At 38.2% G+C, this 25,331-nt stretch overlaps 1 protein-coding gene across 1 annotated transcript in view; it reads left to right on the top strand.

Annotated features, from left to right (window-relative positions):
• The window catches only part of DSG2 (desmoglein 2), a 47,870-nt gene extending 23,271 nt beyond the window's left edge, over positions 1-24,599 (top strand). Inside the window, exons 2-15 of the mRNA XM_066352897.1 lie at positions 123-158; positions 1,312-1,446; positions 3,368-3,529; positions 3,688-3,832; positions 4,735-4,901; positions 6,833-6,970; positions 7,087-7,272; positions 10,652-10,917; positions 12,765-12,907; positions 13,206-13,433; positions 15,013-15,240; positions 17,631-17,752; positions 19,308-19,646; positions 21,793-24,599. Of these exons, the coding sequence (XP_066208994.1) occupies positions 123-158; positions 1,312-1,446; positions 3,368-3,529; positions 3,688-3,832; positions 4,735-4,901; positions 6,833-6,970; positions 7,087-7,272; positions 10,652-10,917; positions 12,765-12,907; positions 13,206-13,433; positions 15,013-15,240; positions 17,631-17,752; positions 19,308-19,646; positions 21,793-22,806 (3,309 nt within the window). The 3' untranslated portion in view covers positions 22,807-24,599. The remainder of the gene's footprint in view (positions 1-122; positions 159-1,311; positions 1,447-3,367; positions 3,530-3,687; positions 3,833-4,734; positions 4,902-6,832; positions 6,971-7,086; positions 7,273-10,651; positions 10,918-12,764; positions 12,908-13,205; positions 13,434-15,012; positions 15,241-17,630; positions 17,753-19,307; positions 19,647-21,792) is intronic.
• The last annotated feature ends 732 nt before the right edge of the window (positions 24,600-25,331 follow it).

Below are 25,331 nucleotides of genomic sequence, written 5' to 3'. Positions count from 1 at the left end.
AGAATGATAGTGGTTAAACCTTTGTTTTTAATGTCTGTAATATCTTAAGTTATTAACAAAATATTTGAGCTGAAGTGAATGATAAATTCTATTAAACAATAAGTAAATACTTTATTTTTCAGATCTGCTTTCACTTTGGAAATGCACTCCATTTCGAGGTAAGAAACCAAGAGGATTATTTCTGTCTTTCGGACTCAGAGGCTTAACTTCATGGAAGACAATTGGCCTGTGCCTCGGGCAGATTAAAGATGCACACTCCCTTAAACCCAGGTGTTTCCACTCAAACAAGTGCACAGGAACATACAGTGAAGGATGTTCATGCAGCATTTTGGGGGCAATCTGTCCATCAATAAGAGAGTATTATAGCAATTTATGGTACATGGAAGAATGTCTATGATAAGGTACTAAATGAAAAATCAAGGGGCAGAATGAGAAGTATAGTATATTCCACTAATATAAGAAACTATAAGGTCATAAGAAAAGATCATAAAATACTCATTTGTCAGTTGTTAACTGAATACTCTGAAGCATGAGTGAAAATGTAGAAGGGTTACATTCCTACATTATAAACGTTAATGTTATTTAATGTTTTGTTACATTTTTTTTAAGTTATAGAAGAATTTTTCAACTAAAAACAAAAGAAAAAAATCAGTGATCTAGTAATAACCAGTGTAAATATTTCTAAATAAAACATCTTATAAAAAATAGTAAAAATGAGTAAAATGTTAAACCTAGTAGTATAATCATTTCTGGTCTTAAGATACTAGCTCAACTGTATTGAAACTTTCCTTGGATAAAATATATATAATATTATCTATTAAAGCACAATTAGAAATTTATAGACTCATTTTCAACTTAAAGTTTATAAAAAGAAAAGATGGGCAGTTAAACTCTTTGCCCATCAATAAAACAATAAATTCATTAACACTTTCACTAGTTTTAGTCAAATTGATATCAGTAGGTTACTAACATTTAGTCTTAAAATATTTAGTAATTCATTTTTAAAATATAAGCCACCACAGAAAAATTGAAGTTTATTTTCAGTTAGTAAAATAAAAATAATCCTCATGTTATTTTAATTTGTTTATTTTTATAAGGTCCCTAACTGCTACACTAGTTTCGAGATGATCTGTTTTACTTCTACAGAATTTGCCAGTCTATACATTTCCTCTTTGAAATGAAACCTGTTAAGAATATGAAACTTATACCTTGACATTTTCACTGCTATCTTTAAAGTTTCAGTAAATTACAGGTACCATGCTAATGTCTTAGGGTACCTAATAATGTGTTGGCATTATTTTATTGTTGTAGGCTTTAAACACAAGAGATGAAAATCATCTGCTCCCCAAACATGCTTACTTAGTGCGGCAAAAGCGTGAGTGGATCACCGCCCCTGTGGCTCTTCGGGAAGGAGAGGATCTGTCCAAAAAGAATCCGATTGCCAAGGTACCTTCCAAAAAGGAATAGAAAATGTATGTGTATTACTAAGATATGATGGGAGAAGATTTTTATGTTCACTTTTAAATTTAAGAAGAGTTGTATCATGTACTTAATGAATTTTTTTATATTACAGATGTATTTGAAAATTAGCAAAGTTTAATTTTTCAGCAGGAACTTCCAAATTTAAGATCCTCTTTCCCATTTTGAAAGATGCAACATCTTTGGTGAAGATATATGTATATAATTTGGGGCTTTAGGCCCTGGCCGCTTGGCTCAGTGGTAGAGCATCGGCCGGCATGTGGATGTCCTGGGTTCAATTCCTGGTTAGGGCACACAGGAGAAACGACTATCTGCTTCTCTCTCCCCCCAACTTCCGCAGCCGTGGCTTGGTTTGTTCAAGAGAGTTGAACTCGTGCACGGAGTATGGCACCGTGGCCTCTGCCTCAGATGCTAAAAAAATGGCTCCATTGCTGAGCAACAGAGAAAAGGCCCCAGACATGCAGGAATCTCTCTGCCTACCCTCCTCTTACTAAAATTGAATATATATATATATATATATATATATATATATATATTCCCCCCCCCTTGGTAACACTTATAGTTTGGTTTATTATTTTTTGACACTATGGTGGTTTAATTACCTTAGCTTAAATCTAATCTCTTTTATTATTTATGCCATGATTTCAGCTAACTGGTCATGCTTTGGATCAAAAAGGAAAATATATAAGGTCTACCGGAAAGTTCTGTCCGTTTCTATCACAACAAGTTTCGACACGTAAGCACACGTTTATTTGGCGCATGTGTGCCTCTCTATTTTTATCACTTAATGTATACATACTGACGTAGCAAATTAACTAAAACAAAGTTGATTCACGTTAGTCTTATGTGTGAAGCCATAGTGTACCGATGGCTACTGATAAAGTTCATTTACGCCACTATAATTTTTACTAATTTCAACAAGGAAGAAATGCTACAGAAGCATGTCTGTTGCCTCCACCATATTCCCCGGACTTAGCACCCTCCGACTATCACTTGTTTTTGTCCTTACAAAAATTTTTGAAGGGCAAAAAATTCAAAAATGAAGAAGATATCAAACAAGCAAGCACTGGTTCAATTTTTCGCATCAAAAGATAAAACATTTTTCAAAAATGGGATATACAAATTGCCCTCACGCTGGCAAGAAATCATTAATAATAATGGCAATTATATTATTTAATAAAGTTTATTGACGGTAAGAAAAATTTGTATTTTGTTTTATTCCAAAAACGGACATAACTTTCCAGTAGACCTTAGTTTGGGGCTTTGATTCCACTAAGAGCTAAGGGATCTAGCACCAGTTGAATCTTTGAGTAACAGAGTGTTACAATAGCCAAAAGAAGACATTATTTCAAAGTCCCCCGCCCCCCCCAGCAGATGTAACTCTCATAATATCTTTTTTTTTTTTATTCATTTTTTTAGAGAGGGGGGGAAGAGAGAGAGAGAGAGAAAGAGAGAGAGAGAGAGAGAAGGGGGGAGGAGCTGGAAGCATCAACTCCCATATGTGCTTTGACCAGGCAAGCCCAGGGTTTTGAACTGGCGACCTCAGCATTTCCAGGTCGACGCTTTATCCACTGCGCCACCACAGGTCAGGCCTCATAATATCTAAACGTCACAACAACCCTAAGAGGTAGGCAGTAGTATCTCCACTTTAGATAGCACTGAGGCACAGAGCAGTTGAGTAACAGCCCTAGTACCAGGTGACTCGTGAGTGGCTGAGGCAGGAGAAGAACCCAGGTTCTCTGACTCCAGCCCATAGGCTCTCAGCACGTGTTCCCCACCTCCCTCCTATCAACATAACAACTCCAGAGGGAAATGTTCTTTTAAAAAGACTTGTATATAAGTTATGGAGAGTTTAACTTAAGGCATTCCTCTGTTATTTTTATGTTAGATCCATTCTGATATTGCAGAAGAAAAAGGAATAAAAATTACATATAAATACACTGGGAAAGGTATCACAGAGCCACCTTTTGGTGTGTTTGTATTTAATAAAGACAATGGAGAATTGAATGTTACCAGCATTCTTGATCGAGAAGAAACACCATTTTTTCTGGTAAGAAGAAAATTTTTATATCTATTCAAATAGTTTGTAGTTTTGGGGGGGTTTTGTTTGTTTGTTTTGGTAACACATGATTTTTACTATTTTTTCATACTCTGGTAATTTAATTACCTTAGCTTTAATCTCTTTTATTATTTATGCCATGATTTCAGCTAACTGGTTATGCTTTGGATCAAAAAGGAAACAATCTAGAGAAACCATTAGAACTCCGCATTAAAGTTCTCGACATCAATGACAATGAGCCCGTGTTCACGCAAAATGTCTTTGTTGGGTCTATTGAAGAACTGAGTGCAGCATGTAAGAGTCTATTTTTTTTTATGAATAAATACCCAAAGTTGTTTTAACCCTATGAGTAACCCTATCCTGTATCTTAGTGGAGACTGAGTATTAACCATAGGACAAATAGTAACAAACCTATTGCTCTGTTTGGAACTGTTTCATTTTTGTTTGGTGTGTGTGTGTGTGTGAGAGAGAGAGAGAGAGAGAGAGAGAGGCAGAAAGAGAGAGATAAATTCAGAAGACTTTGCATTGCATATTTTTAACACTCAGAACAGATGTGATACACTGATGTGACCCATTAAATCTCTGTATCAACTATTTTGCCTTGTAGCAGAAAAGCAACCATAGAAAGTATGTAAACAAATGGACGTGGCTGTGTTCCAATAAAACTTTATTTAAAACACTGGTGGCAGGCTGGCTTGGGCCACTGGCAGTAGTTTGCTAACCTTTAAATTATATCGTTTCTACTGTCATGTTTATTGACAATGTTCAATGCAGTGATCTACATGAACACTTAGAGGAGACATTTCTCTTTAATCATAGTATAAAGAATAGCTGTGCTTCTCCTGAATTGTTTATGTTTTAATAAGCATCTATTTGTATCTGTTCTTTCTTATTTCTTTGTATTAGTTGTTAGAACTATAATAAATAAGTTTGTGGCCCTTCTCTAGCAAGTGTTCAGGACTTCACCCTAAGAATTGTATGTACTAACCTTGGCCCTGCCCTCATTTTGTTTTTTCTACTCCTCTAATCCATTTGCACTTATTTCCTCATCCAATACTATTTTTTTATCTTGCTAAACTGATTTTGATAAGCATCTGAAATCATTTTTGGAACAAGCTGAAATGATACATAACATAACATATGTGCATGTGCTTCAAGTTGAGTTTTATCTCGGACACCTTTGTTTCTAATGCTAGATGTACTGGTGATGAAAATCAATGCAACAGATGCAGATGAGCCCAATACTCTGAATTCTAAAATTTCCTACAGAATTGTGTCTCAGGAGCCTGATTATCCTCCAGTGTTCTACCTTAATAAAGACACAGGAGAGATTTATACAACCAGTATTACCTTGGACAGAGAGGTAAATTAATGTTTTATGTTGCTCATCTTTTGAACTTTTATTATTTCAGTTTCTCCTTTCTATTTCTTTTTAAATTTTTCTACTTGTTGTATATTTCTCATTTATAGGATAACTCGGAATTATCCCTTTCAGAGACGTGCTGTGCAATATGGTAGCCATTAGCCATATGTGGCCATTGAGCACTTGAAATGTGACTAGTTGAAATTGAGATGTGCTAGAAATGTAAATCTACCAGATTGGGAAGACTTAGTAAGAAAAAAAAAGTAAAATGCCATCTGAATAATTGTTGATTATATATTGAAATAATAATATTTTGGAATACCAAGGGTTAAATAAAATATATTTTTTAAATTAACATCATCAGTTTCTTTTTACTCTTTACAGTGTGGCTCCTAGAAAATGTAAAATTTTGTTAAGATAGCACTGTTCTAGGGCTTCTCTGGTCGGGATTGCTTATTCCAGAGAGCTCTGAAGAAATGTTCCTTAATTGTGGTTCTGTAGTGAAACACCAGGAGTTTCCTCTACTACTCATAAATATACAGAGGAAGGCAGAGAGTTAGAAATAACAGCCCTGTTTGGGGAACAGAACTATTTCTAAAGGAAAGAATTAATGTAAATCTCAAATTGGAAGAAAATTTGAGTAGGTTTCCTAGAAAAGCTGTTCTCTCAAACATTTCACATTTTTATTTCTAACTCCAAGGGAAGATTTTAGAAGAAAAGGAGAGAGAGAAGATTTTTTACAAATGCTACATACCTGAAGGTTTTGACAATGTGCTGCATGCATAAAATGTTGATAATCCTAAGAACACAAATGTAAATCACCATCCAGGTGCAGCCAGTGTATTTTGTATTACTTTAAAAAATGATTTTACTCTGCCCAGAGAGGAAGAGGTTTGTGTCTGATATTCCTATCGAGATCTTTGTAAAATTAAAAAAATATGTTACTGTTAAAATTCTACTCTATAGCTTTTCATATAACATTAGCATGGAAAACGTTAGAATGGATTTTTTTTACTAAGCTGCTGCCTCTGAAGAATGCAAAGTGTAGCCAATAATAATGGCTGTCACTTATTGGGCATTTACCACGTGCCTGCTGCTATTCCACACCTTTTACAGAGATTCACCTATTTAATGCACCTAAAAACCCTGTGAGGCACATCTGTATATTATCCTTATTTTACACAGAAGGCAACCAGAGGTCAAAGGTGTTGGGTGTGTCCAACACAGCTCGTAGTTGTCAAAGCCAGAATTGGAACCCAGGCAGCTGGCTCCAGCGCCTCTGCTGCCCTGCCTTTCACTGAGCAGCTGGGCCCTCACAGCAGCCCCCTGCATTGGCCCTACCTGCTCTGCTCCTTCTTAAACTCCATCCAGCCACACTGAATGGAGACACCATAAGGGGAGCATGTGGAAGAGAAGGATTCACTTTGTTGTAACATCTAAGATGTCGTTTTCTAGCGTATCTTCTCTCAAAATCATCTCTCGGGATGCCCGGATAGAGGTCACCAAGTTTTGCCTTTATTGGGCATATTCTTTTAGGAACTGGATCTTCCTTGGTTAACTATTAGCTGAAAATGAAGTGTGAGGCAGAAAGAACCAATTCCTATAGTCCCACCATCACTTCCAAGGGAGAGCAAACTACATTTTGAATAGCACTCTTGTGCAGACTATTCTAAGAAGAGACTCGTCTCCTGATAATACCACCAAAGACATATTTAAGAATTCAAAATCAACAACCCCTCCAGGCTTTTCTGCCCTTCTAGAACAGCTGACAGCGAATAAACATCTCCTCACAAATAACAGCACATCATGAAACTCAGGAATAAATTACACTGCGGTTCATTTCCTTGATGATAAAGTGAACTAAAACCAGAAAGATAGATTTGGGAGTGCTTTATTTTCACCCCAGGTGGATATTTTTCATTGCCCTGCAGGAGCACAGCAGCTATACTTTGACAGTAGAAGCAAGAGATGGCAATGGACAAATAACAGATAAACCAGTAAAACAAGCTCAAGTTCAGATTCGTATTCTGGATGTCAATGACAACATACCTGTAGTGGAAAGTGAAATGGTAACTATTATTTTTTATAACAAATGTAACTACTGATTCATATTTTAGTTCTATTTAGATACATCACCTGTGTTTGTGCTACATTAAAATAAAAATCCTGTATTCATGTTTTGCAGTATGAAGGAATGGTTGAAGAAAATAAAGCTAATGTAGAAGTCATTCGTATAAAAGTGTTTGATGCGGATGAAATAGGCTCTGATAATTGGTTAGCAAATTTTACATTTGCATCAGGAAATGAAAGGGGTTATTTCCGCATAGAAACTGATACTCAAACTAATGAAGGAATTGTGACCCTCATTAAGGTAAGTACTTAGCGTTCAAAACAAGAATGGGAGAAAGAAACTGGTATAGTTTGAGATCCAAATACTTCTAAGTGTTTTATCTACTCAATTAACTGGCAGCTCAGTTTTTGAGATATGAGCCATCTGTATTAGCCCAAGTTCTGTGGTTAGTATGTGGTCACACTACAGTTTAAATTCAGACCAGGGGACTCTAACCCTAACCTGACAGCATGACGCCAGCATCATCCCTGCTTAGCACACTTCCGGTCTTGCTTGCAGCTTGGGCCTGCCTGTACTATTCCAACATCATGACCTCTAACCATTCAATGTCCCCCAATCTGCTATTTATGACTTGGTCAATTTAACAGTAAAGACAAATCTTATTAATATTATCTGAAAACAGAAGCTGTAATAATTTGATAAAGCTCTAATCCAGTTGTCCTCACACTTAAAAGTGCCTAAGAATCACTTAGTACTAAGCTATGTGCTCAAAGTGCAGATTCCTGGGCCCTATCATCAATAATCTGTGATTGGGTGGGGCTCAGGAACTTGCCTTTATAACAAAAATCCACTTGTGATTCTAATGTAAGTGTGTTTAATTGAATCAGTGAAGAAAATAAATAGTAATATTAAGCATATGGATCTTATACATTGAAACTTATTACCCCCACACAGTTTTTTAAACAAAAATTACAGGATGGATTTTTATCTAACAGAGTAAGGAATAATATCAATGTATTTTAAGTGGTTTATAATAGCATTGCCTTATCAAGTTTTGAAATAAAATGCAAAGCTATAGCTTTTAAAATACTATTTTATAATGTCACACACAGACAAAAATTGATTCTAGAAGTTTCCAAGTTTTTACAAAAACTTAATTCAATGCAGAGTAGAAAAATAATCTAACGATGGAAAGAAGAATAAGGATAATACAAATGTATACCCGAATAAAGAAAAAATTAACTTGAAGTTTCATGGTAATTATGAGCACCATTTATCTATAGACTACTATATGCAATTAGACAATAGAATAAGATTTACTTCATGTTTAAAGGAAAGGTATATGTTATGATTATTGAAGAAGTGGAAAATGGCATCACAGATGAAATAGATATATCTGCTTATATAAAAGTAAGCAGACTTTTAGTCATCAGTCACAGGTACAACCAAGCTAGATGACTGAGGGGAAAAGCTTGTAACACTCACAGGGAGAAGCAGTCACTTGAAGTGTTGACATATTCTTAGTATACTGTGGCAGCACAAAAAGGGATATAGTTATTTCTGCCAAAGGGAACATGGACAAAAAATAGTAAAATTAATATTAAAACAACAGCAACAGATTGAGAAAATTTCAAATTTACTGTCTCAATTGTATAAACAATTTCTTCCGAATTATAAGGGAAGTAGTCAAATCCCATCAAGTGTCCATCAACTGATTAGCCGATAAACAAAATGTGGTATGTCCATACAGTGGAATACCATTGAGCAATAAAAAGGAATGGAGAACAGACAAGTGATACAACATGATGAACCTCAGAAACATTTTGTGTAAAAAAACAGACCCAAAATACTACATAGGATCTGATTTCATTTATGTAAAATTTCTGGAAAAGGCAAAAAGGGATATAGAAAGCAGACAAGTGGTTGCTTAGGGCTGAGGGTGTTAGTGGTGATTGAAAATAGATAAAAAGAAACTTCTGAGGGTTATGGAAGTATTCTAAAACTAGACAGTAGTGATGTTTGAAAAACCATATATATTTATGAAATATCATTTTACTGTACACATGGAGGAATTTCATTGTAGGTAAATTATATTTTAATGAAACTGTCCCAGAAAAGATAAGGGAGAAGACTACTTTAAACTGTGGAACTAGAGATAGTAAATTATCACATGAAAAGCAGACTCACCTTTGTTAACAAATGAGTTTAAAATCTTTAATACTACTAAAATTAGGAAAAATGGCAATGAGAAATATATTGAGTTATAAAAAAAATAAAGGTATATGCCCTTATACATTGCTAGTGATGCTGAATATTTTTCCTTTCTCTTTGAATTGTTATGGTGATGTATACATTAAGAAAGCTTTTGCTGCCCCCACACCTAGCTCATTTATCTTTAAAGGTTGTCTTGGCCTTCCATAGTCTTTGAGTACTAATGACATTTGGCTGGAAGATTTAATATCACATCCAGCACATATCACGTCTTCAATCAAGCATGTCAAGTGTAACAGCAATGTAAAAGAAAATAAAAGAAAAACTTTCACAAGGATTCTTACAATCACAGAGAGTGTTATCTCGAGTCATTTTCTGTTGTGTTTTTGTCCCAACACCATAGTGACCCATATTCCAAAGGGGGCAGCAGACATTGTTATTCATCCAGAACACTACCAAGAGGAAAATAAATTTCATAATAAGTTATTGAAAACCAGAAGTGAACAGCTTTGCTGTAATTCATGTAAACGCATGTAATGTATGTAATGTTGTACTGGAGAAACAAGGCACCAGTCAGTGCATCTAAATGACCAGGACCACTAGAACTAAAAAGCAACAGGACTTAATAAACTTTAACTAGGTACTTTTTTTTTGTATAAGATACAGCTCAACAGAGGAAAAATAATTTGTCTAAAAATGTTCAGAGCATTGTTTTATTTAAAAACTGCAAATAGTCTAAATGCCTAATAATAGAATGGCTAAGTAAATTATATCTAAATAGTAGAATACTACAGAAATATTTTTTAAAAGAAACTAGATAAATTGGAACATAAAATATGTATACAGTGACAAACTGATTATATCAAATGTACTTATAAATACCAAAGTTCCCAAAGAACAGTATCTAGAGGAAGGTTCATCTTTTATGGCATAAAGCAAACCAGGTATCAATAGACCTTCTGTTATAAATGAGGGGAGTAAGTTTTACTCAAACAGTAAAACCCCTGAGTTTAACAAAGTTAAAAAGTGACCTTTTAGGTAAGACATGTGCTGTGAATGTCTGTATTGGGGACAGAGCTGACAGTGCCTCCACTAGAGATGGAGCCCTTTCACCAGAACAAACCCATGAAACACATTTTAGGGGACATTAACTTATACTGAATGTCCATTAACTTGTTTTCATTAAGAAAAGAAATTACTTCACACTGTTAAAATTAATATATTTTTTAATGATTCTGACCTTTAAAAAAAGAAGTTTGGGAGGTTTCATAATCATCCTTAACAGTTATGACTACCCAGATGAACAGACTTTTTTAATTGCATGCTACCAATCTGAGTTAGACCACTCAGTGCCGCTGAATTCCCCATGTGTTATTATATTTAACATTAAGAGCACATTTGTGTGCACATGTATATGTTCTAGTTGTTTTCTCTTTTGAAAGAATTCCCTTTGATTTTGCCTTTCTAGGAATTAGATTATGAAGAAATGAAGCATCTTGATTTAAGCATTATTGTCACTAATAAAGCTCCTTTTCACAAATCAATTAAGAATAAATATAAGCCTACAGCCATACCCATCAAAGTAAAGGTGAAAAATGTGAAAGAAGGCATTCATTTCAAAAGCAGCACGATCTCAGTTCACACTAGCGAGAGCATGGATAAATCGAGCCTAAGCACAGTCATTGGAAAATTCCAAGCTTTTGACGAAGACACTGGACAACTAGCCCGTGTAAAGTAAGAGATAGTGATGAATGTATTTCCTTATTGTAAATCACTTTCAGTACCTGTTTCCAAAAAATCAGTGAAATTTGAACATTTGATTTCTTTTCACCAAGCATTATACTTCTCCAAATGTCTATAGATTAAATTTCCCAGAGTTGCACCTGCAACTGAGAGAGAGGGAGACACTTCCCCAGACCCCGTCCCTCCACCACCTGAGTGAGAGGCAGAGCCTGGTTCCTCACCCCAAAACGTTTTAGCTAGCAAAGGCTAAAGAGCAAAAAGAGAAAGTTCAAAAAGAAGCTTTCAAAAATCTGTTTTATTTCCTAAAAGAGTATTCAAGGTAAGAAAGTAGCATATTTCATTGCAAATTCCACTTTCTCTTCTGTCCAATGAGAGGCTTATTTATACATTCTAATTAACTATCCTGCAATAATACTGTGGCTATGTATTAAAACTTCTGTTTCTCACCTAACATTTAATTCTTGCTGCTGTTTTTATTAAGGGTGACGAATATATCAAAAGATACATTCTACTTGGAAAAATAATGAACTGTATTTTTTTATTTCTCAAAAGTATTGTTTTTATTCTTTAGCATGCAGTTACAAAACTTTAGAGTGAGAACTATCTTAAAGATCAATTCAGACTGACTATTTTACAGATAAGGAATGGGATACATAGCCAGGCTTAAAATGTTTTCTAGTGTTTTCCCTAACTAATTAGTGGTACCTATTTAGAAATGCTGACAAGGACAGCAGAAGAATTACTTCCTTAACTTTACTATAATTTACTATTTTACTGATTATTCATATGCCTTAAAATTTTTTAAATAAGATCACATTCATGTGAAATATGATCCTTGTTACTTGGACTCTGCCTTTATTATAAGTGTGAATGTGGGAAACCATTGACAGCAACTAAGTTAGGCTTTAAAATTCTGGACATGAAATTCAGAAATACTCATGAAAATCCAAATGTATTATCATTTACTGGTAGAAATATTAAAAGGCAGAAAATTTAGTTAACATGTATAATTGGAATTTCTAAAATAGCACTATAAACAAATACTGCTATAAATTAGCCATTCATTCTTCTGTGTCTAAAGCCACTTAATAGAAAATAATTATCAATCCTGTTGATTGAAACAAATGCTCATGTGTTTGTTTTCTGTTTGTATTTGGTTATATTTAAACTTGGTGTTAAATTGCATACATTTCTGAAGACATAATGTGAATGTTCTCCTTAGCTTTCCAAAAACTATCTCTTGCCACACCAATTTGCCTTGCTTTGAAGGAAGTAACCCAGAAATCACTACATCAGTGTTGTTGCAACTTTTAACCATTTTTAATTGAAAGAAGCCTTTTGCTCTTAACAATCAACAATATTCCAAAATGTCAAATCAAAGTACTTTCAGTTAAGGCAGTCATTGATTTTTAAAATCAATATTTTTAAATATTGATAACATGCCAATAAACAACAGAGTGTAAAATTATATTTCTTCACCAGTTCTTGTTGAGTAACTAACTTATTCTGCAAAGATTTACCCCAATTTAAGGGAGACTAGATTGAAAGCTGTAAGCCAGATTGCAACTTGAAAACCTTGGCTTAGCAGGCAGGGGTGGTCACCCTTGCATGTATGTCTTGATTATGTTACAGGATTAAGGAAGCTTCCAAAATAAGTGTGATATGCAGTAAAGAGAGTAGCTTTTGGGACAATTTCAGAAAATTCAAAACATTCCAAACGAATGCCTGCAATAGGAACATAGATAATGAAGCAAAAGTTAAACTGGAAAGAGTTGTAGATATTAGAGGTTCACAATTTATCCAGAATTCAAAATTAATTTTTGTTTGTTTTATAACAGGTATGCCAAATTAGAAGATATAGACAATTGGGTCTCTGTGGATTCTGTCACATCTGAAATTAAACTTATAAAAATTCCTGATTTTGAATCCAGATACGTCCAAAATGGTACATACACTGTAAAGATTTTAGCTATATCAGATGGTAAGTTATTAAATGCATAGCTTTCCTGATTATATCTATTTTGATGTCATCTTCTAACTTCAGAGACCTTACTCTTGATTTTCTAGAAAAAATAAATCTCTTAATTGGATAAACCTTCACATCTTTACTTATTTATTAGATTTAAAGACATTACTTGATCTAAATACGAAAACATATCTAGGATAGCAAGTGTCCTAATTTGTTAGTACCGTCTTACCAGAATGGCAGAAGAATTCAAATTATGTTGCTTAATACCAATATAACAAGAATATACATAATTTTCTTTCTTATCTCTAAGATTATCCTAGAAAAACCATCACTGGCACTGTTCTTATCACTGTTGAAGACATCAATGACAATTGTCCCACACTGGTTGACCCAGTGCAGAGTATCTGTGACGACATGCAGTATGTGAACGTGACTGCAAAGGACCTGGATGGGTACCCAAACAGTGACCCTTTCACTTTCGTCATCATTGACAAACCAGCTGGAATGGCGGAACAATGGAAAATAGTACACAAAGAAAGTAAGCAAAATCACTGGACTACATTTTTTAATGTTAAACATGGCAAATTTAAAACCTTTATAATTTAGCCTGTAATATTTTTTTTATGAAATATATTTCCAATGTAGTTTTTCAAAGGGGTTTTATAAAATGAGGTTTTGAACCTTGGGCATAGTGTTTTTTATCTGGCTATAATACCCTATTTGGAACAACAAAAGAGAGAGAAAAGAAAAATAACCCAATGTCATAAAGACATCTGGGTACCCTCTAAATTGCTCTTGAAGATGTTGTTTTGTCTAAGCTGAGTCATGCCTTGCCTGTCTAAGCAAACCATCAGCGAGGTGCCTTCTAAAACTCTTGAAGTATGGTAACAATTTCATTAAAAATAACATTTATTGATCACTTACTGTGTGCCAGGCGCTCTGCTGGCCCTTCATACAAATTACCCATTTTATTCTTACTCTGTAGTATTCTTCCCTCATGAGAGCTAAGGAAACCTTGACCTAACTAAAGTTCAGTAGTTCAAGGTCACAAAGGTGGTGGGTGATGGACACAACCTTAAGAAGGGTTTCACTGATTGCATTCTCATACGTGCCTTGACTGGGGAGCTCCAGCAGAGCAAGTGACCCTTTGCTCAAGCCAGTGACCTTTGGGCTCAAGCCAGAGACCATGGGGTCATATCTATGATCCCATGCTGCGCTCAAGCTGGATGAGCCTACACTCAAGCTGGTGATGTCGGGGTTTCAAACGTGGTTCCTCTACGTCAGGGGTCCCCAAACTTTTTACACAGGGGACCAGTTCACTGCCCCTCAGACTGTTGGAGGGCCGGATTATAAAAAAAACTATGAACAAATCCCTATGCACACTGCACATATCTTATTTTAAACAAAATAAAAAACACACACACACACACAAAACGGGAACAAATACAATATTTAAAATAAAGAACAAGTAAATTTAAATCAACAAACTGACCAGTATTTCAATGGGAACTATGCTCCTCTCACTGACCACCAATGAAAGAGGTGCCCCTTCTGGAAGTGCGGTGGGGACCGGATAAATGGCCTCAGGGGGCTGCATGTGGCCCACGGACCGTAGTTTGGGGACCCTTGCTCTACGTCCCAGTCTGACGCTTTATCCACTATGCCACTGCCTGATCAGGCTCTGCCATATGAGCTTTGGGTGCCCTTCAGGGTGGCTTTGAAGGTATAAAACCTATTCAGAAGACTTTTTTTTCTAAACAATTAGTGTCCATTTTTGAAAAGTTGAGAATATAATACCCAAATTTTTCTTAATTTACAGGTTTATTGTTATTTCATGTCTAACAAATTTTTGCAGTCACTTTAAAAGGCTTTCAGTAATATTAAACCTAGTGATGGGTATTATGGGGATTAATTGTGCTCTTCTCTCCCCTAGAGGGGAAGTAATAAAATTCATTGTGCTATGTAAAAAGATAGAGAGAAAGAGAGCAGTTAAGGAAGCATAAATCTTCTAACTACAGATAAATATCACTAACCATTGAAGATAGTTTCTGTAATTTACTCTTGCCCCTTCCCTGGGTAAACACTCATTTTATTCCCTTTGCCTCTTACCATTGTAGATACCAGTGTGCTACTGCAACAAAGTGAACAAAAGCTTGGGAGAAGTGAAATTCAGTTCCTGATTTCAGATAATCAAGGCCTCAGTTGCCCTGCAGAGCAGGTCCTTAAACTCACAGTTTGCAAGTGTCTGGACGGCAGTGGCTGCGTGGAGGCACTGCGTGACGGCTCTGTTGGCCTGGGACCCGCAGCGATCGCGCTCATAATCTTTGCTTTTCTGCTCTTGCTATGTAAGTATTTGTAGAGCCACTCTTCAACTCTTAGTAACTAAGGGCACTCACTACTAGTGTTGTTACCGTAATACTCACTGATTTCTTTACCATTATTCCTTACTCCACTGGAACATTTAAGGGTGAGTAGGGAAACAAGAATCAATCACTGATAAATTCACCAAAGCACTCCTCAGAACTTTGTTGTATAAAAATGTATCATTTTCTGATTTAAATAACCAAAGTTGCTATGCATGATCTTCAGCAGCCTTTTAATATAGACTTTGATGGTGTTCCCATTGAAAAATTTTTTTTAATTCTTTAAATGACAGTTTATATTTAATAATTTTTTTGTATTAGTTTCAGGTGTACAGCATAGTGTTAGATAATCATGTAGTTTACAAAGTGTCAACCCCTGACATCTCCAGTACCCACCTGGCACCATACATAGTTATTACAATATTACTGACTGCCTTTCCTATGTTGTGCTTTAGAACCCATAGGTTTGTAACTTCCCGTCTGTACCGCTCAATCCCTTCTGCTTTTCACCCAGTCCTCTACCCCTCCTGGCAACCATCGATCTGTTCTCTGCATTTATGACTCTGTTTCTGTTTTGTTTATTTAAATTGTTTTTTAGATTCCATATATAAGTGAAATCATGTGGTATTTCACTGATATTGTCTTTCTCTGATGGGCTTATTTCACTTAATTGGTGTCCCATTTTGATAAGCTCTGTGAGGGAAGGCTGTTGTTTCTTCTTCCCTGCTCAGTGCCTAGAACAGTGCCTAGTCCGCCAGAGGCTCTCAGACAATGTTTGTTGCATGAATTTGAATTACGGATACAAGGTTATTTTGTAAACCAATCTTTGCTTTGCACAGTCAGCTTCTCAGAGCTCCACCTCCCCACACCCTCCTGCTTGGCTTGCCCTCCCCTGGAGCCAGCAGTGGTGAGACCTCTGAGCACTGCTGTGCCTGACATGACAACCAGTCCTGCCTTCCTTCGCGTCCTCCAGAGGCCTCAGGTTTCCTTTCATGAAAGCACAAAGGACTGCAGCCTGGGGTCATGAGGAATACCACTCCACCTGACCACTGAACTCGGGCAGGGGACTGTCTCCAAGGCAGCCCTGGCTGTTTCACAAGGACAGAGAAAGAGCTTGTCAAAGCCATCAATAGATGTGCAATTGCACAGCACTCAACAGTTTACAGTGTGCTGTTACATCATCATCTCTACTTTCTGGTAGACACGTAATGGGAAATGATTTGTCTCAGTTTCCCAGGTTTGTAGGGAGGTATGGAGCTGGGACTACGTCTTTTATGTGGGGTTTCCTGGCACTGCCTTCTCACCCCACCTTCCCCGGGGCCTGTTGTGGCACTTGCTTGGCACAGGGTACACACTTGATAAATATTTGTTGCATTTGTACAAATGTTGAATTGCCAATGGCTGATTTCAATTTTTTTATTACTCATAGTAGCTACAGTGACTGTGCTATCAACTATTTACATAAAAATAGTCTAGGAAGTAGTCAGTTCATCATTGGACACTGCCAAATGAGAGTGCCAATAAAGCCTAATTTGGGGTGGACTTTGCTTGCAAGGTGTAGTTAATTCTTGACTACCTTGATCAAGAGGCCAACATTGGCCTTCACTTCCTCCTGGAGGTAGAATAAAATTTAATGAGGGAGCTCTGAAATTGCATTGAATTCTAAATCTATTTGAAGAGTTTTAATGTAGAATCATTTTTAAAAAATAGGACTCAGGCAATTCAAAGGCTAATTTGAACCTCATTGAGTCCACCTTTTGCCAAATTCTACTCTAGGAGGCAGTGGTGAAGTATTTATAGGAGTCCCAATGTTCTAGAATATTTGAATAAATTAAAAAACTTTGACCTTTAGGAGCTTTTAGTTTTTTTTAACACACACACACACACACATACACACAGATATATATATCACAAAATAAGGGGATATTTCAAAATGAATATGAAGCGATAAAATAACCCCTAATTTTTGTGAGCAGTATATTTTTTGGATAGTGAATATTCTTATATTAAATATTAAAGTGGTTTAAAAAAAAAAGAAAACATTAAGTCTTTAAGTTGGTTTTGATGATTTAGATACTACGGAAGTCAGTCTTGGTGCTGCACTCAGTGAACACACAGAGCCCCCTTAATGATGGACCAGGCCCCTGAATCTGTAAGGCCCCCTCGTCCTGCCTACAGACTTTGATACGACTCTCCCAAGACAAGCTTGCTGAGGTTAGATCACGGTTAAGAAAAGAAAAATAAAAAATAGGGCCATAATTAAGTGAAGACTGAACTGCAGGAAGTGACATGCAGATTCCAAAATGATATAGCAGAAATTTAGAAATAAGGCGGGACTAACCTTTCTTGTGCTTCATTCTGTTTCTGTCCAGTTGTGCCGCTTCTGCTGCTGATGTGCCATTGTGGAGACGGCGCCAAAGGCTTCACCCCCATCCCTGGCACCATCGAGATGCTGCATCCCTGGAACAATGAAGGGGCGCCACCTGAGGACAAGGTCAGATAATCAGATGGCAGTGGGACGTGTCTTCTTTTATGACTTTGAAGGGGCCTTCGGAAGTGTTTCTAACAGTTTAGGTCATGGGAGAGCAAAGTGAGAGTACCAATAAAGCCTAATTTGGGATGGACTTTGCTCGCAAGGTGTAGTTAATTCTTGACTACCTTGATCAAGAGGCCAACATTGGCCTTCACTTCCTCCTGGCCTTCACTTTTATTCACATGCTTTCGAATGAAAGCTATTGTGTGTGTTGCCAGGGCAGAGGGGAGATGGCTTTGCTCTGCTATGACAGGTCCTGTGTTACAGAGAAGGTAGAAAAAAGGGTCAGGTAGTGACACAGGGAGTGTAGGACAGTGGTTCGAGAGAGCAAGAGTGTGTAGAGATTTTGAATGAAAATACTCATACTACCAATATTAAAGGGGTGTTTGCGCATTTCCATTTCCCCCAATACACAGGGTAGGCAGAGGTGAGCCATCACCCCATAACAGTTGTGAAAGTTTGCAAAATCCCCAAATCCCTTCTTCTACCTACTTAATAACCATCTCCCATTGTCTTTTACTGCATCTTCGCCCTGGGTCCCTCAGCTCCATGTACATTGAGCATCATGTCTACATAGGATATGCTTTAGCACCAAGTGTCAGAGAACTCAGAATAACAGTGGTGTATAAATGTGGGTGGCTCAGGACCAACACGATGATTCATATGGTACCAGGCTCCTCCTTCCTTGTTGTCCCTCAACAGGTGGTTTCTGTTCCCTGCTATCTTCATGTACCAGACACTAGCTGCTGTCCCCTATTCCAAAAACAGCTAGAAGAAAAGCGAAGAACTGCTCTTAAAGAGTACTTTCTGGCACTGGCCCATTGGCTCAGTGGTAGAGCATTAGTCCAGTATGTGGATGTCCTGCATTCAATTCCCAGTCAGGGCACATAGAGCGATCATCTGCTTCTCCACCCCTCCCCCTCTTGCTTCTCTCTCTCTCTTCCCCTCCTGCAGCCATGGCTCAATTGGAGTGAGCTGGCTCCGGGTGCTGAGGATGGCTCTGTGGCCTCCACCTCAGATGCTAAGAAGAGCTTGGTACTGAGCAACAGAGCAATGCCCCAGATGGGCAGACCATCACCCCCTAGTGGGCTTGCCAGATGGAACTTCATTTGCGTGGCAATTTCTAATAGCAGTGGAGGCTTTAAAATATAGTTTATATTTGGGATGACCATGTGTAGAGTTAGACAAAAAAAATAACAGTTCTATAACCATAAAGATGCCATTAAACTCTAGAGGAAAGCTGAAATGTAGTTGGTGCCAATAGCGTGAATGAGCCAATACCATCTTTAAATAACTTCTGTTTTTTCCTTGGATTATAATCACCTAACAAAGCAAGAAGGTAGAATGGAGCTCTTCAGAAGACTCTGAAGAAAAGTTATTCAACCCAAAATATTCTTCCTACTTGGCATCTGTGGAAACAGTATATGCCCTTCTTATGCCCACGTAGCTCAGATCCTACCAACCACACTAACCCTTCATCCCCCCTACTCAGTTCTCGACTGTGTTTGCTCCCCAGGTCGTGCCGTCGCTGCTGGCCACTGATCACAGAGATGGCGTACTAGTGGGCGGCGGAATAGCAGGCAGGACAGGCCAGGATGCCACCATGAAAGGGAGTAGCTCTGCCTCCTTTACCAAAACGCAGCATGACATGTCTGAGGTGGATGGACGATGGGAAGAACGCAGAAGACATCTTTCTGGGGGGGCCGTCCAGGTTACAGAGACAGCAGGAGCCGTCATAGGTGGGGAAACCATAAGGACCACAAGAGCCACAGGGGCTTTCCGAGACATGGCTGGAGCTCGCGCAGCTGCCGTTGCAGCAGTGAGTGAGGAATTCTTAAGAAATTATTACACTGAGGTAAGGGCTGGTGTTTAGGTACGGGGGAAAAACATTTATATATGAATGTGTTATTAATGGAGTAATCATTGCCTTGGATCTAGATGGAACTTTGTTTGGGGGGGGGGGGTTCTTGTTGTTGTTTTTTTAATTAAAAATAGGATGCTTACTGGTAATGAGGGAAGGGACTTGACCCATTGAACAGAGGGCTGTTATACGGTGATCACAAATGACCCCACAATCTTCCTTCTCACAAGGGCTGTTTCCTACATTTATTTTTGCCAGTTAATGCATCTCTGCTCTTCTCCCTGTTGTCTTCATTCCAAGATGCCAGGAAAACTGATTGTACTTGGGAAGCTGCGACCCTCAGGGCACGGGAACATAGCAACACAGAACCAGTCAATGGCTCCTAGAGCTGCTGCCTTTCTTGCTCTTAGATTTCATTGGTCCGAGCAAGTCACATGACCAAACCAGCCAGCAGAGGGTCAGAAAGTGCAGTCCCTCTGTAGGAGCAGACTTGAGAATATGTGGCCTAAAAAACACAATCTGTGATATCCATTTAAATTTTGTCTTCTGAATGAGAGTACATAGCTTCACTATTGAGGTGGTTCACAAAAATTAGAAGGAAAGATGATCAGATACAGCCAGGAAACTCATGTCTGGAATTAGGAATTAAAGCAGGGCTGGGTCCCTTTCTAGAGAACGAAGCCCATGTGTCCCATAGGCAGAGTCGGAGTGTCAGGGACCTCAAGGACACTTGAGAGAAGTAAGGCAGTGGGCCTCCAGGTAGGCAGGTTTATTCCTGTCCCCTCTCTTCTAAATGCTTACAGATTACAGGAGTCCCTTCCCGCTCTCTGTTTCCTTCCACACTCCCTTCTTTCAAGCCATCTGCCCACCCGAGGTATTATATAGCTTGACGGGGAGATGAGGCTGTTTCATTGTCATGGACAACCACTGCTCATCATCCCTTCTCTGTTTCACTGCCAGGCTCCATTCTGGTGCCCTGTGTGTTTTACTGTGATATGTTTTTCCTCTCCGCTCTGACCTCACTCTGGTCCATCTCGGTTATATATGTGTGCGTAACTTTTAATTTGGACAGCATTTCAAATTAATCAGAAAATTTGCAAGAGAATAATAGAAATTTTTACCTCCTGTATACTCTTTATCCAGACAACCCAGTTATGAACGCTTCACCACATTTGTCCTGTTTTCTCTCTGTTGTACACGCATACACTCACATTCTCTTGCATGACCAGAGTACAGTGAAAAAATGGAGACATTTAACAATGACACATTCCAAATTTCATTGAGCCTATTACCACAATGATGCCTTCTGTATCTGTTGTTTTTCCTGTCTAGGACCCAATCCAGAGTTCTACATCCCCTATAATTGTCAAGTCACGTCTGCTTCGATCTGGAACAGACCCTCATCTTTCTTATCCTTCACTATATTAATTTTTTTAAAAGCTACTGGCCAGCTGTGTTGAAGCATGTCCTTCAGTTTGGGTTTCTCTAATGTTCTCAGGTTGTGCATTTTGGACAAAAAATATAGTCTTTTTTTTTTAATTGATTTTTAGAAAGAGAGAGACAGAAATATCGATCTGTTTCTATATGTGCCCTGACCAGGGATCAAACCAGCAACCTTTGCCCTGGCCGGTTGGCTCAGTGGTAGAGCGTCGGCCTGGCATGCAGAAGTCCCGGGTTTGATTCCCGGCCAGGGCACACAGGAGAGGCGCCCATCTGCTTCTCCACCCCTCCCCCTCTCCTTCCTCTCTGTCTCTCTCTTCCCCTCCCGCAGCGAGCAAAGATGGCCCGGGCGCTGGGGATGGCTCCTTGGCCTCTGCCCCAGGTGCTGGAGTGGCTCTGGTCATGACAGAGCGACGCCCCAGAGGGGCAGAGCATCGCCCCCTGGTGGGCAGAGCGTCGCCCCCTGGTGGGCGTGCTGGGTGGATCCCGGTCGGGCGCATGCGGGAGTCTGTCTGACTGTCTATCCCTGTTTCCAGCTTCAGAAAAATACAAAAAAAAAAAAAAACAAAAAAAAACCAGCAACCTTGGTGTATCATGACAATGCTTTAACCAACTGAGATATCTGGCCAAGGCTACATAATCTTTTCTTAAGTAATGTTGTATCACTAATTGTATGCCTCTGTTTTTATTTCCATTTTAGAAAGTTGCCTGTTACACTGAGGAAGATGACAATCACATAGCCAAAGATTGCCTTCTGGTGTATTCTCAGGAGGACACTGAATCTCTACATGGTTCCATCGGTTGTTGCAGCTTTATTGAAGGAGAGCTGGATGACCATTTCTTGGATGATTTAGAATTTAAATTCAAGACACTAGCTGAGGTTTGCTTGGGTCAAAAAATAGATATGGATATGGAAATCGAGCAAAGGCCAAAACCCATGAGAGAAGCAGCTTCCCACTCCCTCTCTGAGCACAGCAGGGTTAACTCAGAGACCACCTTTTCCACTGGCAGTAGCTTTCAAGGTCCGAAACCTTTGCATGAAGCAAATGCCGAGAAAATAACTCAGGAAATTGTCACTGAAAGGTCTGTGTCTTCTAAGGAGAGTCAAAAAGGAACTACACCACTCCCTAATCCATTGGCTTCTGGTAATGTCAGAGTGACAGAAACCTCCTTTGCCACGGGTTCCACCATGCCACCACCAAGCACTGTGGTCGTGGGCCCCAGACAGCCACAGGGCCTTATAGTGACAGAGCGGGTGTACGCTCCGGCTTCTACCTTGGTAGATCAGCATTATGCTAATGAAGGTAATGTCATGGTGACTGAGAGAGTAATCCAGCCGAATGGGGGCCTGTCCGGTCCTCTGGAAGGCACCCCGCACCTGCCAGACGAACATTACGTTATGGTGAGGGAAAGAAAGCGCTTCGTCACCCCCAGCGCAGGTGTGCAGCCATCACTGGCCGTGCCCAGTGTAGCAGTAGGACAGAACGTGACCGTGACAGAAAGAGTGCTCACACCTGCTTCCATTCTGCAAGCCAGTCACCCTGTTCCTGCCAAAACCTCCATGATAGCCAGAAAAATGGTGGTTTCTGGACCTGTAGCCCCTGGCCCTCTGCCCAGTTCTGGTGCAGAGGAGTCTGGCCATTCTAGCTCTACTGTAACCTCATCGTCCACCAGAGTCACCAGGCATCACACAGTGCAGCATTCTTACACCTAAACAAGCAGCCGCACTGCACTGTGACCCAGAGTTTAACTAGCAGTAACTCCTTCCATGTTTTCAATAGACTTGCCCTTTTCATGGGCCTTGCAGACACCTGAGGCACACACACAAAAATGTTTCAGTCACTAGCAGACAATGGACCTTGCTGGCTCAGCTTCCAGGAGTGTGCTTCAGAAATGCTCTGGGGTTTACTGCAGGCAGGACAAGGATGCTGTTTTTTAAGTGCCTTTTGGTGAGTTGTGGCCAAATAATATTCACAAAGCAAATAAGTAAAGAGTATATCTGGCTTCTTAAGATCTACCAAATGAACACAGTATCCAGTTCATCAGCCGTGCAGTAGAGCCACCCATAAAACCGAGGGGGCCTCTGCATACCATATTAATGTTTAATGTCACTGTTCTACAGTCCATCCTTTACTGCACCTAGCAGATTACCAACTCTCATTCAGCAAAAGGTACATATGCAGCCAGGGTGACCAGGTTTGTTTGTTTGCCTTAAGACTAGAGTCCTTTCAATCTGTGTTGGAATGATTGAATTTTGGAACACTGACATGGTAAAAATCTATGTTTCTGTGCGTGTAACTGTGTGTATGATTGTGTGTGTGTGTGTTGAATGACGTTAAAAATAGCATTATACCTTCCCTTTGTCAATAATCATTAAAATATTATATACTTCCAATTCAGTTGAATAATCCAGGAAAAAAATTCATAAATATAAAATCACTTTACTTTTTATAGTCATACTATTTATAAGACCTCAGGATATATTATCTTCTAATTGTGTGCAGATAAATTAACCACTGAACTATATACCATAGAAAGAATCATGCCTACTTCAATGCTGTTATTTATCCTCAGTGCCTAACATGGGTGCCAAATCAATATTTGTAAATTAAACTGGATTTTAGAAGCCACTCTTTAATATACATTTTCAGAATATTAAAGACCTTATCATTTCTACAATTATAAACTTGAAATTATGATTTTATTCTATATCTCAAAGTCATTGATAACTGGTCATGACTTAACTATGTATTAAATACATAATTGACATGAATTTGTATAACATCCTTGCCCTTATTTGAAAAATAATTTGGGCTTTTGACCAAATAAATAGATTGTATTTTTTAATAGATTGTAAGTTTATTGCTCCTTGAAGAAATAACCCATTTCAAGTTTCAAAGTGTATGTGCATATCAATAACAACTTAAATAAATATTTTTTACAACAAAAAATAATTTCATAACTTTTAAATACTATGTAATTTTGTGTTTTTCAAAATATTTTGCTTAGGGAAATGAATCTTTAAATTTTTATATTTGTTATACATTTATAGAAATATTGTTGACTTGAATTGTGTTATGCAAAAGATTGATACCTTTTGCTCCCACTGGCTGTGTATAAGTAAAAGGCAAATATTTTTAGATACCATAAGTCCATGGCCAAAGGTCATTTTTCCAAGATCTAAATTTTTTTCTACTTAATAAGTGTTGCTTTTTTTATTACTGTAGATTTAGTAGTTATATTTTGCCAAGCATGCAACAGGAACACCACAACTGTGTGAAATGTCAAAATGACCTAAGTACTACAAACAAACAAAACTTGGTCTCACACTTCCTCCTTGGGCAAGCTTGAAAACCCTCGCCTATACATGTGTTTAGTGTAATCACATTTTCTAAGTGGTTTTCTTCGTTCCCAAAAGGGTGACCTGTATTTGTTTTTACATTTGTTCCTTGGGAGACTATATTTGTATGTGTATCATCAAAATATTTAAATAAAATGTGACCTTTGGAGCAACTCTTTGCCCATATTTTTTTATTGCTCAGCATAGTTTACATGAAATAGCACGGGTGGTTAGAGAAGGAGAGAGCACCAGGAAGGCAGGTGCTTGTTGGAACTTGAGCTTGCGCCCAGCTCCGCCAGCCCCCTTGGAAGAGCATACTTCCCTTCCTCAGTAGGACAGAACACAAGAAGGTCCAGTTAAATTGGACTTTCCGATCAATAATGCATGTGTTGTTGTTGTTTTAGTTTGACTATGTCTCTTAGTAAAGAATTATATGTGATCTGAAATTCAAATTGAACTGGGCACTCGATAAGTCTAAGGGACTGAAGTTGCCTTTCTGTCCAGAAAGCATAGGGAGAACCTGTTGGGTTGGTGAAAGAAGCTTGCACATCTGACCCAAAGACATGAAATTCAATGTTGAGAGGCGGTTTCAGTTGCTTGTATAGTTTTACAAGGGAAAAGATCAAAGTTTCTGCCTATGCTATAATGTCACATTAATAAATATTTAACAACACTGCAACATGAAGACATCCTAAAGCATGAAGATTGTGTTATATTTCTGTGACCCCAGGGCCCCCATGCCCAACCAAAATGGGGGCAACTTTTGGTTGATTTCATGAATCTACAGATCATATTACATCCACCAGTGCATCAAAATTTGTCAAGTATCACCTAGAAATGAAGTATTTCAGGCAACAACTTTTAGATCATTAAATCTTTTACATACCACAACTCCTTGG

Source organism: Saccopteryx leptura, chromosome 11, assembly GCF_036850995.1.
Source record: "Saccopteryx leptura isolate mSacLep1 chromosome 11, mSacLep1_pri_phased_curated, whole genome shotgun sequence".
Taxonomy (NCBI): Eukaryota; Metazoa; Chordata; class Mammalia; order Chiroptera; family Emballonuridae; genus Saccopteryx; species Saccopteryx leptura.
This window is presented reverse-complemented; position numbering and strand designations above follow the sequence as displayed.